We start from the raw sequence: 14,208 nt of genomic DNA on the forward strand, positions 1-14,208 counted from the left end.
AACTCATGATTTACTTTGAATAATAAATAACTCATTTGAAATTAGCTTTGGGAGTTTTTGGGAAATTTCTCACCCCTCCCCTACCCGTAATGGGCAAATATTCCCCCTTTATATCATGAGGCTCATTCAGTTGGGATTATGTAGAAAAGTGGCGTCACATGCATATAAATATACATACATATAAATGCATTTTGTTACATCAAGAAGAAGCCAAGACAGTCTGAGGGCTCACTGAGAGCATTTCCCCACCCTCCTTAGGCTCACAGTATCAAGCAATCCCTCCTTGTTCCATTGTGAAGTGATGGATTCTGGGAGTTGAAGTCCCACTATACCTGCATTTCTTGCATCAGTCAGGAGTGGGGAGGGAACTGGGTAATTTGGGCTAAAGTTGGAGGACTGGGGTCGTGAAGGAGGGGGTGTTTGGGGCTCTGATGTGTATCATCACACTGAAGAACTCACTGCTCTGTAAGAACAACCCATCCCAAAAATGACCAGAAATGACCTTTCATGCATTATGTCTGTAGATGCCGACACAGCTTTACTTGTCCTTTATAGAGAAACTAAAAATAAATAGTTCACTTTCCCTTTATTCTTTTTTTTCCCACTTCTCTGTTTACTAACTCCCCAAACCGGATTCACTGGGGAGTTAGTTGGACTAACCCTTTATTCCCTGCCCATGGGACACCTTTTATGGGTGCTGCGGTAGGTAAAAGAGCGGCTATGGGGGTGGGGAATTGTAACAGCTATAGGGGATCAGACCTCATGGTCCGGGCCCACCAGGATCTGCTTCTGCAATTGTTACACCCCATGGCCCCATTGTCCTATTAAAAAAAAAATCACCTGGGGTTAATTTACCTTTTATAAAGGATAGTCCATTGTAGCGGACATTGTTTTCAGGTATTACCTGTTGAACAGGTGCAATAACAGACTGCGCAGAGAATCATGTTGAGGTTGCTGCTATCACAGTCTATTGGGAGATTAATTATACTAAATTACTGTATATATATATAATAACTAATATACAAGTCTCAGCATTGCAGGGGCCTAGGAAACCCCTATCCTATGGGCAGGGCTGCCATCAGGGGGCACAAGTGTACCGGACCTAAAGGGGGCCCAGGCAGTGCTGAACTTTTCGAAAGAGCCTGGCCCCCCTTGACAGTGCCGCCTCCTTCTGACATCCCAAACAGCCGAAATGTAGAAGTGCCGAAAAGCCAAACAGACGAAGTCCCAAATCAGCGAAAAGACCCGAAGCCACAAAAATACCCGAAGCCGAAGTCCCAAAGCGGAAAAAAGACCTGAAGTCATGAAAACAGCCGAAATTTAAGTCCTGAATCTGCAGAAAGACCCGAAATCATGAAAACAGCCGAAATTTAAGTCCTGAATTGGCGAAGTTGAAGTCCTGAAGCCACAAATTATATTCTACTGAGCACCAATGTGTGGTTTTTTTTCCCCTGGCAACCAATGTATTATTTTAATATTCTATAGATCACTGCCACCAATGTTTTTTTAAACATTCTTTGGGGCCCTAATATTTTTTTAACTTGTAAGGGGGCCCCTGGTGCTAATGTTTTTTTTAAAACATATTCTCTGGGGCTCCAATTTTTTTTTTACTTGTAAAGGGGGCCCTGGCACCAATGTTTTTTTTTTTTTTTAAAAAAACTTTTATGGAGGGCCCTGGTGCCAGTGTTTTTTTTTTTTAACTTATAGGGGGGCCCTGGTCACCAATTATTTTTTTTTTAACTTGTCGGAGGGCCCTGACTATCAATTTTTTTTTAAGAAAAACTTTTAGGAGGGGCCCTAGCACCACAGTTTTATGAGGGGGCCCTGAACATCAATAGCTTTTTATAACTTGTATGTGGGGGTGTTACCTTTTTTATTGCTGATGTGTGGTCTTTTAACTGTGATGTGGGTGGGATCTGGGGTGGGGCTCAGGGGCCAGGGTCTGAAAATGTTGTTGTACGGGCCCCTGTGATTTCTAATGGAGGCGCTGTTACACTTGTATGCAGTTATTGTGCGGTTTTCTATTCATTTTCATTGGACGGCTGCAGCATTAGGATCAGAAAGCTACGCCAGTCAGAGGAAAGCAAACTGCAGAACACTGGAAACACATGACATGTCTGGAAACTGGATATTGTCTGTAAGAAATCCCTGCACTCGTTAGGGTTGGGTTATAAAGGTCACACGGCAGCTAACTAGTTCTTTACAATAAATAAAGGGAAAAACCACAGAAAGAGGTTCCTGCGTGTGACACAGTTTAGAGGAGATGCCACTTTGGCACATTTACCCAATAGCCTGCGGCAGTTTCTAGCTTCAACTGCCAACTTCTCAGTCACATGGGAATCACGCAGACCAGTGTGTGACTTTAAATGCGTATTACAGTCCCGAAATCCCGTCACTCACCTTCATTATTAAATCAGCTGTTCAAATAATGAGACAAGACATCTGATTGGCTGCTATCGGGTACTGGTTAAGTTAACTTTACGTTATATTGCTGAATTCATTCTGCACTGGAATCCATTTCTCAAAAGAGCAAACAGATTTTTTTATACTGTATTCAATTTTGAAATCTGACATGGGGCTAGACATATTGTCACTTTCCCAGCTGCCCCAAGTCATGTGACTTGTGCTCTGATAAACTTCAATCACTCTTTACTGCTGTACTGCAAGTAAGAGTGATATCACCCCCCCCCCCAGCAGCCAAACAAAAGAACAATGGGAAGGTAACCAGATAGCAGCTCCCTAACACAAGATAACAGCTGCCTGGTAGATCTAAGAACAACACTCAATAGTAAAATCCAGGTCCCACTGAGACACATTCAGTTACATTGAGAAGGAAAAACAGCAGCCTGCCAGAAAGCATTTCTCTCCTAAAGTGCAGGCACAAGTCACATGACTTGGGGCAGCTGGGAAATTGACAATATGTCTAGCCCCATGTCAGATTTCAAAATTGAATATAAAAAAATCTGTTTGCTCTTTTGAGAAATGGATTTCAGTGCAGAATTCTGCTGGAGCAGCACTATTATTTTGAAAAATTTTTTTTTTCCCATAACAGTATCCCTTTAAGTACCTATTTATATATATATATATTTTTGGCATTGGCACAAGCCCTATCATTATACAAATAAGCACTCACCCCAAATCTCCCCCCAACACAAAAAGAACTAAAACAGACAAGCAAAGTGGACACGAACATATTTAATTAGAAATTTAACATCTGTACATTCCAAAACAAAAGCCATTGAGGCTCCAGTGATGAGCCCTGCCACAATATAAATTAGAGGCGTAAATCAAACTGGGATTGGAGGACAGTGGTCTTTATAAAAGGAATGAACCCCCCTCAACACTAAAAGGGAACACTGGCAGAATAACACTTGTCTGAAATGCAGATTGAGGGGCCGCGGCTGTTCTGTGTAATAACCTGCAGGTTTAGCAAAGTAATCAAACACTATAAGGAAGATATCAAGCCTGTGAGCCATTGGCTATTGTTGTACTAACCAAAGAGCTGGGAGTGGTACTTCTGCGTCTGCAGGCTTGGATTTACCACTGTAAGCAATCTCAAAATAAAAAGTAATACACCCGTTTCACCCAAACTAACCCAAGTTATCAGCTACAAATGCAGCATTGTGGTACCTTAATAGGAAAATGAAGGACATATGTAGCCATCAGTATAGACTAGAGCGCTAGACGACGACGCCGCCCCCAGAGCGACAGACGCCGCCGCCCCCAGAGCGACAGACGCCGCCGCCCCCAGAACGACAGACGCCGCCGCCCCCAGAGCAACTATTAAAACCAACACTTCCTCACCAGGCAACCAACGCCACACAGAGAAGACTTGCTGGGCTCTTAACACATGAGTGGCCACATTTTAATCATTTATTTATTTCTTTTAAAAGATGAACACTGATTTGTTTGATACTGCATTACAGGAGGAACCTTAAAACGTAATTGGCTAGCCAGAACCTTGCTATTTCCAGATAGTACTTGGACAATCGGACATGAATTTTAACTGGCCAGACCAGATCTATGGGCGTGGCTTTCAGCACAAGGGATCTTTCCCGATTGAGGAAGGCAAAAGAATTACTGCAGTGGTGGAACTGAGGAAAAGGATCATGAGACGAGATCGGAGACTTGATGGGACAGACCAAAAGGTGGAGGAGAGAGGAGATGGGGGGAAAGGGGACGGGCGATTTGACTGCCCATCTTCCTATAAAGGGTTAAAACAAAAACCGTAAAAAATATATATAAATTTGAGTCTCATAGAGACAGAAAGATCCCATTTCCCCTCTCCTATCTAAGATATGAAAGCCCAGGGAAGGGGAGAGCGCCAGATTGGGGCGACAGCTACAAGCTGCCATGGTTTTAAAGCTCATCTTTAAGAGGTGTTTCTTCTTCATCTTCCTCCTCTTCTTCTTCCTTCTCTTCCTCTTTTTCCTCCTCATCATCATCGTCCTCATCTTCCTCTTCCTGTGGCTCTTCCTCCTTCCTCGTCTTCTCTTCTTCTTCCTGTTTCTTGCGATCCTCCTCATCCTGCTGTTCCTTCATTTTCTTTTCTGCTTCCTGTTGGGAAAAGGGATGAGAATGGTAAATTGGTGGCACTATCCAAAGCCAAAACCACTTTTGTGCCATGGCAACAGCTTATTGGCAACCAGTACCAGCTGCTGTCTGATATCACAAAGTAGAGACGGGCCCCTATAATCAGATAAGGAGAAGTGTGGCTCGGATGGGGTTAAGTTGAGATGTTCTAACCAAAAATAATTCTCATTCTGGATAATGGGGACTTGTTCACTACAAATGGAGCAAAGGCAAACTAACACTACAGTGCCAGTGAAATAAAATGGTGATTGGTGCAGCATTCTGACCCTTAGAGGAGAATTAAACCCTTAAAATGAATGTGGCTAAAATGTCATTTTATATAGTGAACTTATTGCACGAGGCTAAAGTTTGAGCTTGTCAATAGCAGCAATGATCCAGGACTTCAAACTTGTCACAGGGGGTCACCATCTTGGAAAGTGTCTGTGACACTCACATGCTCAGTGGGCTCTGATTGGCTGTTGAGAAGCTAAGCTTAGGGCTCGTCACTAATTATCCAGCAGAAAATGAGCTTCCCTGGCTGTAATATAAGCTGATGCTACAGGTTTGCTGATTATTCCATTCTGATGCTAATTGCACTGGTTTCTGTGCTGCCATGTAGTAATTATGTGTATTAATTACTAATCAGCCTTATATTGTGACATTTCTATTCTATGTGTACTGTATATTGTGAGTGTGTCCCTAAGCTCAGTAAGTGACAGCAGCACAGAGCATGTGCAGTGAATCAGCAGAAAAGAAGATGGGGAGCTACTGGGGCATCTTTGGAGACACAGATCTTTACTGCTAAAGGGCTGTGGTTGCCTTGGGCTGGTACAGAAGCACAAAACATAATGTACAACATTTCTAGCTACTTCTTTAGTCAGGCTTTAGTTCTCCTTTAAAATGGAACAGCCCATACCTTTGTAACCCCCCAGGTTTCGTTTCCATATTCTTCTGCATGTTTCTCATCGTTGGTCATCAGGAAGTTGTCAAAAATGGTGCCAGATTTCACCTGCCGGAGCAAAGAAAGTTGTGAGGAAAGTAGCAAGTTGCACAGGACTAGACCCGTTCCCTATTCTCCAGCTAAATCTAGGAGTTCGTTCACACAAGATATACAATACCCCTGGCTAAATCTGGATTCCCCAGAGTCTAGATAGAGCAGAGTGAGCTACAGAACTGGATCCCATTGGAAGCCATTCAGTTACCTGCCACAAGTCCAGGCCGAGCACTCCGAAGCTGTCATAGCTGTACAGAGTATCATCAGGGGTGTATTCTGGGTTATCAATCTCTGGATGGATCCACTTTCCTTTGTAATCTGGGTTATCAATCTGACGGGGTTTCCATTCTCCCTGGCAATTTAAAATAAGAGTCACACAATCAACACAAATGTCACATAATGTTCATTCTCACTGGGAATGGAATATATAGAATAAACGAAAGATCCAGGGACCAAACCACAGCAGACCTAATATACATGAATAAAGTGCCCCTTATTGTATAATATAAGGATATTACACGTCACAGAGGGATTCCATGATCATATAAAAGCACAAGGCTGAAGGCAGAGTACTTTTATGCAAGTAATGGAACTCCAAAATTACTTCTAATATGCTCAAATTTTTCAACAAGGGGCACTTTATACACTAGTTTTAGTGAGTCATGTGACAAAAATGACATCACTAAGCTCCTTTATAGCTTATGACATCACTAAGCCGTTTATAAGGATATCACTTACAGGAAATTTATGGCTTTTGGGTGTTATACAAAAGCCTTGAATATTTTACAAATTATATTCTTGTAAACAGTGCCTAGTGATGTCATGGGTTAAAAATCGGTGTTTAGGGATGTCACTGGTAAAAATCGGTGCTTAGTAATGTCACTGGTTAAAATCGGGGCTTAGCGATGTCAATGGTTAAAATCGGGGCTTAGCGATGTCAATGGTTAAAATCGGGGCTTAGCGATGTCAATGGTTAAAATCGGGGCTCAGCGATGTCAATGGTTAAAATCGGGGCTCAGCGATGTCACTGGTTAAAATCGGGGCTTAGCGATGTCACTGGTTAAAATCGGGGCTTAGCGATGTCACTGGTTAAAATCGGGGCTTAGCGATGTCACTGGTTAAAATCGGGGCTTAGCGATGTCAATGGTTAAAATCGGGGCTTAGCGATGTCAATGGTTAAAATCGGGGCTTAGCGATGTCAATGGTTAAAATCGGGGCTTAGCGATGTCAATGGTTAAAATCGGGGCTTAGCGATGTCACTGGTTAAAATCAGGGCTTAGCGATGTCACTGGTAAAAACCGGGGCTTAGTGATGTCACTGGTAAAAACCGGGGCTTAGTGATGTCACTGGTAAAAACCGGGGCTTAGTGATGTCACTGGTTAAAATCTGTGCTTAGTGATGTCACTGTTACATGACCAATTGGAAATTGCATTTAATAAATAGGTCCAAGACCTGTAAAAAGAGCACTCGCCCATGTGCTTTCATATGTTCATGGAACTCCTCGGTGACTTAGAATATCCTTATATTTTACAAAAGGGGGTACTTTATTCATTATATCTCACTGCAGAGCCACACAATGGTGCAAGCCAATCAGTACGAGGCACAATCTAGCTGCTGCCTGTAAATGGTTACCTTGTACTCTGGGTTCTGTATAACAGGGGGCTCCCACTCGCCATCCATCTCCTCATCCCAGTCTTCAGGCTTCACAGCATCGGGGTCTGGAATGTGTTCAGGTTTTTCCCAATCCTGACACCCAAAAAGAAACACGACGCTTAAGATTAGAGATTCTACAACCAAACTGATCAGTACCAGCTGCCTGTATAATGTGAGTCACACCGAGAGACTGACTGACCTCTGGCTTTTTGTCTTCTGGGTCATCGATCTTGGGGCGCTCGTCCCACTCATCCGGCTTCTTGGCCTCGGGGTCCTTAATCTTCTTGGGGGGCAGGAAATCCCAGTCATCTTCCAGGCTGCCAGATTCCACCTTGCTGTTGTCGATCTTCACTTCATACGTGTTGTCTGGCCGCACAATCAAGGTGTACAAGTGGGTGAAAGAATCATCCTAGGGTGGAAATCACAGGCTTGCTCAGTGCACAGGTCAACCATGTTAATTACAGGGGGGGAAAATGTTTTGGCTTTCCCTTTTCAACTGAAGCTTAAAGGGATTTGGTCGCAATTTTTATTTCTAAATGACACTGTTTACACTGCAAATAATTCACTCTACAAAATAAAATTACATTCCTGAACCAGCAAGTGTATTTAGTTGTAATATTGGTGTGTAGGTGCATCTCAGGTCATTTTGCCTGGTCATGTGATTTCAGAAAGAGCCAGCACTTTAGAATGGAACTGCTTTCTGGCAGGCTGTTGTTTCTCCTACTCAATGTAACTGAATGTGTCTCAGTGGGACCTGGATTTTACTATTGAGTGTTGTTCTTAGATCTACCAGGCAGCTGTTATCTTGTGTTAGGGAGCTGTTATCTGGTTACCTTCCCATTGTTCTTTTGTTTGGCTGCTGGGGGGGGGGAGGGGGTGATATCACTCCAACTTGCAGTACAGCAGTAAAGAGTGACTGAAGTTTATCAGAGCACAAGTCACATGACTGGGGGCAGCTGAGAAACTGACAATATGTCTAGCCCCATGTCAGAATTCAAAATTTAATATAAAAAAAAAATCTGTTTGCTCTTTTGAGAAATGGATTTCAGTGCAGAATTCTGCTGGAGCAGCACTATTAACTGATGTGTTTAAAAAAAAAAAAAAAACACAACATGTTTTCCCACAACAGTATCCCTTTAAGTGTTGTATGCAACGTATACTCCTTAGATAAAGTGCCATACACAGGCAGATTAAAGCTGCCAAAAACAGGCAGTTTCCCAGTTAAAAAAAAAAAATTATCTATAATTGCTGCATTTAAAAGTTGTAAAGTGTTATGTCCAGGTCGGCATTTGCACTCACCTTGCAGCGGATATCCTTGTTGATCTGAAGGTTCTTCTTCTTGTACTGGAAGATAACATGCACCTTCTTTGTGGGGGGGCCGCAGATGTCAGGGCCTGTGCAGAAAAGAAAAGAAATTCCGTTAATAGCACTAACCCCTAAAGGACAGCTGGGAAACTGACAATATGTCTAGCCCTATGTCAGATTTTAAAATTAAATGTAAAAAAACAAACAAAAAACCTGTTTTCTCTTTTGAGAAATGGATTTCAGTGCAGAATTCTGCTGGAGCAGCTCTATTAACTGATGTGTTTTGAAAAACAACATGTTTTCCCATGACAGTGTCCCTTTAACGTGCCTAAACGTTCCTTATCTGGTTCCAAGTTCACCACGAGACACACGTACCGAACATGATGTTGTACTCGGATTCTCCGTGCATTTCAGTCTGTTCCAGGGCTGCAGGGAAAAGCTTCACGTATCCACCGCCACAGTCGATGTTCTGCTCGTGCTTCACTGAAAACTGAACGACCAGGGTCTGATCTTTGTTGGAGAAGGAGTCAAAGCGAGAAGACATGGCATAGAAGCGGGCGTCCTGGCTTGTCTGGAGACCTGGGCAAGGGGGGAATATATATATATATATATATATATATATATATATATAGAATTGAATACAAAAGAACACAGTAAAGCCTCCCCACCATCTACATAAGAACAAAGTGAGCAATACACTCACCCGCCAGCAGAGGGCGCACTCACCTTTGTCCTTCTCGGAGTCTCCGTAGAACTTCCCGGCACTTAACTTGAACTTTCCATAGTCAGTTTTGTGCTTTGATTCTACCCAGCGCTGCGTCCAGCCATCTGATCGAGAAAAACATACGAGTTGTTAAAGTCCACATGCCCCCCATAGTGTAACATTAACGCTGCAATGCTTAAAGGAGACGTTAATGTTAAAACTAAGTAAGCCTTATCAGAAAGATCTATATAAATACACCAGTAACCCCTCAAAGTAATGCTGCTCTGAGTCCTCTGTCAAAAGAAAAACAGCATTTCTTTCCTTCTATTGTGTACTCATGGGCTTCTGTATCAGACTAACTGTTTTCAGCTTAAACCTCCAGGGCTAGGGCTTGAGCATGCTCAGTTTGCTCCTCTCTCCCTCCCTTCCCTGCTGTAATCTGAGCCCAGAGCTATGAGTGAGCAGGGAGACACTCAGGCAGGAAGTGATGTCACACCAAGCTAATACCGCAGCTGCTATCCTAAACAGACAGAGTTTCTAGAGCTTTTTACTCAGATATGGCAAAAAAATCTACAGAATTAATATTACATATCAAAAAAAAAAAAAAAAAAAATTATATATATATATATATATATATATATATATATATATATATATATATATATATATATATATATATGTTTTATAGCTTGTACTATTGCAGCTAATCTGTTGGCAATAAAATTCCTCCACAGCTTTCCTTCCCCTTTAACCCTTGTTATTAACACAGTAAATATTGTGTTTCAAAATAAAACAGACTACTGTGCTTATATTGTTTTTACATAATTTTTTCTTGGTCCCCTGAAAAAAAACCAAAACACTCAAATGGGGGGGGGGGTTCTACGGTATGCAGCATTCCCCGTCACCACCCTCCTGCTCTGCTTTCTCTTTCCTTATGTACAGACGGGAGGAGGGGGAAGAGCCAGCCATTAACCCCCAGCTCCGCCTCCTCCCTGCTGCTTCCAGAAGGTTCAGCAGACAACCAGCAATCTGCAGGGCCGGCTTTAAAGATGCAAATACGTGGAGAGTCACCAGGAAGGATCCTAAAGCATCCACTATGTCCCGGCATGTATTTTTATAGCACCAACATATAGTGCAGCCCAGTAATCTTCTCCCACTATCTCCCGGCATTGGATTAGTGTTGCGCCATTATACCCAGCACCCTACACTGACACCCAGGACCCGTGTTGGTATAGAGCCCCGCCTCCTCCAGCTGTTTGGCCCAACTTATATTTGTACAGATGGCAGGGGATCCACTAGATTGGTCTGCAGGGGACACAATCAAGGTGACTGGTGACACAATCGAGAGTTAAAGACAAGGAACACCCACCCTACTGATCTGCACCAGAGCAAGTTTAAATAGTCACAGGGTGCCCTTGCTTTGCCGTCATTCTTTATCAGTCATGGGGTGCCTATAGGTACAACAGCACCCTCTCCACAATATACATTATATCAATACAATTTATATACAAACTACAGTTCCCAGCATCCCCTGCTCTGATCATTGCAGGGAGACCGCTGCTTCCAGCTCTAGAACCGACGCCCCCAGCCAACTACACAAGATACTCCTCTAGCAACTAGGGGTTTTCTACCATAGCCTCACCTCAAACCATAATTATGCCAAAAGCCTCTGGGATCCAACTTAAAGGGGAACGGTCGTGGAAATAAACATGTAATATTAGCTTCATCATACTAAAAAAAGAAACTTTCTAAATATAATCAATTAAAAATTCTGCATTGTTTCTGAAATAATCAAGTTTATCTTCACTATTCCTCTCTCAGCATCTGTTTCTCTTCATTCTCTCTTCATGCAGCAGTTGGGTGTCAGATATTCACTGACAGTTAGATCCAATATATCTTATAGGGGGGCTCCTTTTGCCTAGAAGATGTATTAGAGCTCACTCTATTAAACTCACCAGACATCATGTCTCTCTACATGCAGGATTTGTGCAAAAGGCACATGAATAATCCAATATATCTTGTACATATTTCCTAGCAGATGTATTAGAGTTCACTCAAATAACTGATTCCAGTACAAACAAAATAACCGCCTTTTGCACAAATCCTGCATGTAGAGAGACATGATGTCTGGTGAGTTTAATAGAGTGAGCTCTAATACATCTTCTAGGCAAAAGGAGCCCCCCTATAAGATATATTGGATCTAACTGTCAATGAATATCTGACACCCAACTGCTGCATGAAGACAGAATGAAGAGAAACAGATGCTGAGAGAGGAATAGTGAAGATAAACTTGATTATTTCAGAAACAGTACAGAATATTTAATTGATTGTATTTAGAAAGTTTCTTATTTCAGTGTGATGAAGCTTATATTAAATTGTAATTTTCTGCGATAGTTCCCCTTTAATGAACAGAAGACAGAAACAATGAGATGTATTAGTGAAAGATCTGAAAAGCAGCAGCTTTCGATCTGTCCAATGCCTAAGGGATCAGTGTCCAATCCTCCCACCCATCAGTAGTTCTATTAGCCCCTTTAGACAGGAGAGGATTGTGGGAGTTGTAGTGCAGCAGTGATAGGGAGAGATCGCCTGGCCAATGAGGGGGTCTGTGTTAGTAGAAGATCCCTAAGGACAAGGATCCAGGAGGAGCTACATCATCTATTCCCATAGGAGGTCCCTTGGGGAACATGCAGGGAGTTGCAGTTGAATTACTATCCCATAATGACTGTAATCATCACATTCAGCCTTTTAAGTCCCCCCATACCTCCGTCAGTGAACTCTTCCTTGAAGTAGACGGCGGGTTCTGCGATGCACAGAGCCGCGAGGAGCGGCAGGACGAGAAGGGCAGCGCGCGCCATGATGATACCCCTTCAGGAGACCTGTCAAGCACAGCGTCCGGGAACCACTAAGAACCTCGCAACCAGCGACAATCGCTTTTATATAACTACGCCGCTCCCACCCTCCCTCCTCAATTCCATTGGCCAGGGCCGCACCGGTGTCCGTTTCTGGTTGGGTCGGCCGCACTGCCATTCAGGGCACACAGATGGCTGATTTTCATTGGTCCGGCCGGTGACCAATGACCGTGCAACACGCAGGGGCCTCCTACTAGTCGTGAGATGGTTGGACGGGGAAAAAAAAATTGTAGGGAGGAACACGTGATCTGTTGCAGGTCACGTGGTCCTGGTTAGGTTGCACTAAATAAATATCTGTATCATTTTAATTGTTTGTATTACACTTCCTCATGCGGTTTCTGTGTATGCGATATACTTATAGGCAGAGTCCCAGTATTATGTGTATTACATGATTTATACAGCCAGGGGATTGGCCCCTAATTCCTCCTCACACAAGACTTCTGACTGAGGTTCTTCTTCTTATTATTAACATTTATTTATATACAGGTTGCTCTGTTACCTGAGCCCACTAGAGTTGTACCTTTCCTGGAAAAAAAATACCGGCCTTCCTATTTATTTATCTTTTTCCCCTGTTATTAAAGGGCCAGAAACATCAAAAAATTTTTTTTTAAAAGATTCGTTACTATACATCGAAAAATAAACACCAAGACAAATAAAACTTTGAAATTGCAAAGCCTTTATTAAGAAATAACTTATTGAAACTCCACTTCCGCTCCTGTTCAGAAAAGGCGACAGGGCGACCATCCATTGTGCGGCGCTGGATTTCTCCTCCCTGGTTATCTCTCCTGTTGTACTGACAGCATGTGAAGCGGCTGCACCTCCATGTAGGTGCTGCGTCGGAAGGGTGATCACATCAAACTCTATGGAGCAGTTGGAGTTCTTCTGGCACAGTTGTTCCCGGTCGATCTTGGCCCCAATACTGATCTCACCGTTATCCTCCCGCACGGTGAGCAGACGGGAGCTACAATGTTTGGAACCCACTGTTCTAGAGCTAGAGAACAGAACGCATTTCCCTGAACCCCCTGAAATCGCGGCTTGCCCGAAATGTTCTCCAGCAGCCACTGCTTTTCCAAGTGGAATATTAAGTAAATACAGGGGCTAAGAATTCCCCCCATACACTCCCAACAGACAGCTATTTATATCTGACAGGCGATGTGTGCAATACAGAAGCATGGCCCGATCGTCTGAATGGAGCAGAAGCCCAGTATCCAAGCGGACAGACAAAGAGGAAGCATGTTGCAGAGGGGAGCTGCCTCACTGCAATGTGGTTCGGAACCAAACAGAATTTGGGTTCCTGGCTCTAACAGCCGGTATGACATTGCCCTAAAGTGTCGGCAACATGCTTCCTCTTTGTCTGTGCGCTTGGATATGAGGCTTCGGCTCCATTCAGAAGATCGGGCCATGCTTCTCTATTGCACACATCCCCTGTCCACAGATATAAATAGCTGTCTGTTGGGAGTGTATGGGGGAATTCTGGCCCTTGTATTTACTTAATACTCCCCTTTGAAAATAATGTGCTGAGCTGAAGCAGAATTTGTGTATGAGAAAAGCAGTGGCTGCTGGAGAACATTTCGGGCAAGCCACGATTTCAGGGGGTTCAGGGAAATGCGTTCTGTTCTCTAGCTCTAGAACAGCGGTTTCCAAACATTGCAGCTCCCGTCTGCTCACCATGCGGGAGGATAACGGTGAGATCAGTATTGGGGCCAAGATCGTCCGGGAACAACTGTGCCAGAAGAACTCCAACTGCTCCATAGAGTTTGATGTGATCACCCTTCCGACACAACACCTACATGGAGGTGCAGCCGCTTCACATGCTGTCAGTACAAAAGGAGATATAGCCAGGGAGGAGAAATCCAGTGCCGCACAATGGATGGTCGCCCTGTCACCTTTTCTGAACAGGAGCCGAAGTGGAGTTTCGATAAGTTATTTCTTAATAAAGGCTTTGCAATTTCAAAGTTTTATTTGTCTTGGTGTTTATTTTTTGATGTATAGTAACAAACTTTTTTAAAAAAATGTTTTTGATGTTTCTGGTCCTTTAATATTGGCCATCTGATGGCAACCCTAGAGCCCAC

General features: G+C 43.2%; 1 protein-coding gene across 1 annotated transcript; it reads right to left on the reverse strand.

Moving 5' to 3' along the window:
* Nucleotides 1-3,180: 3,180 nt before the first annotated feature.
* Nucleotides 3,181-12,122, reverse strand: calr.S (calreticulin homeolog S). Its single transcript, NM_001086627.1, is given in 10 exon segments — nucleotides 3,181-3,589; nucleotides 3,717-4,557; nucleotides 5,489-5,581; nucleotides 5,775-5,918; nucleotides 7,199-7,312; nucleotides 7,419-7,628; nucleotides 8,519-8,613; nucleotides 8,900-9,103; nucleotides 9,251-9,352; nucleotides 11,989-12,122. Coding segments are annotated over 9 exon segments (1,254 nt in total). The 5' UTR covers nucleotides 12,083-12,122; the 3' UTR covers nucleotides 3,181-3,589; nucleotides 3,717-4,359.
* Between the last annotated feature and the right edge of the window lie 2,086 nt (nucleotides 12,123-14,208).

Source organism: Xenopus laevis, chromosome 3S (assembly GCF_017654675.1).
Source record: "Xenopus laevis strain J_2021 chromosome 3S, Xenopus_laevis_v10.1, whole genome shotgun sequence".
In the NCBI taxonomy this organism is placed as follows: Eukaryota; Metazoa; Chordata; class Amphibia; order Anura; family Pipidae; genus Xenopus; species Xenopus laevis.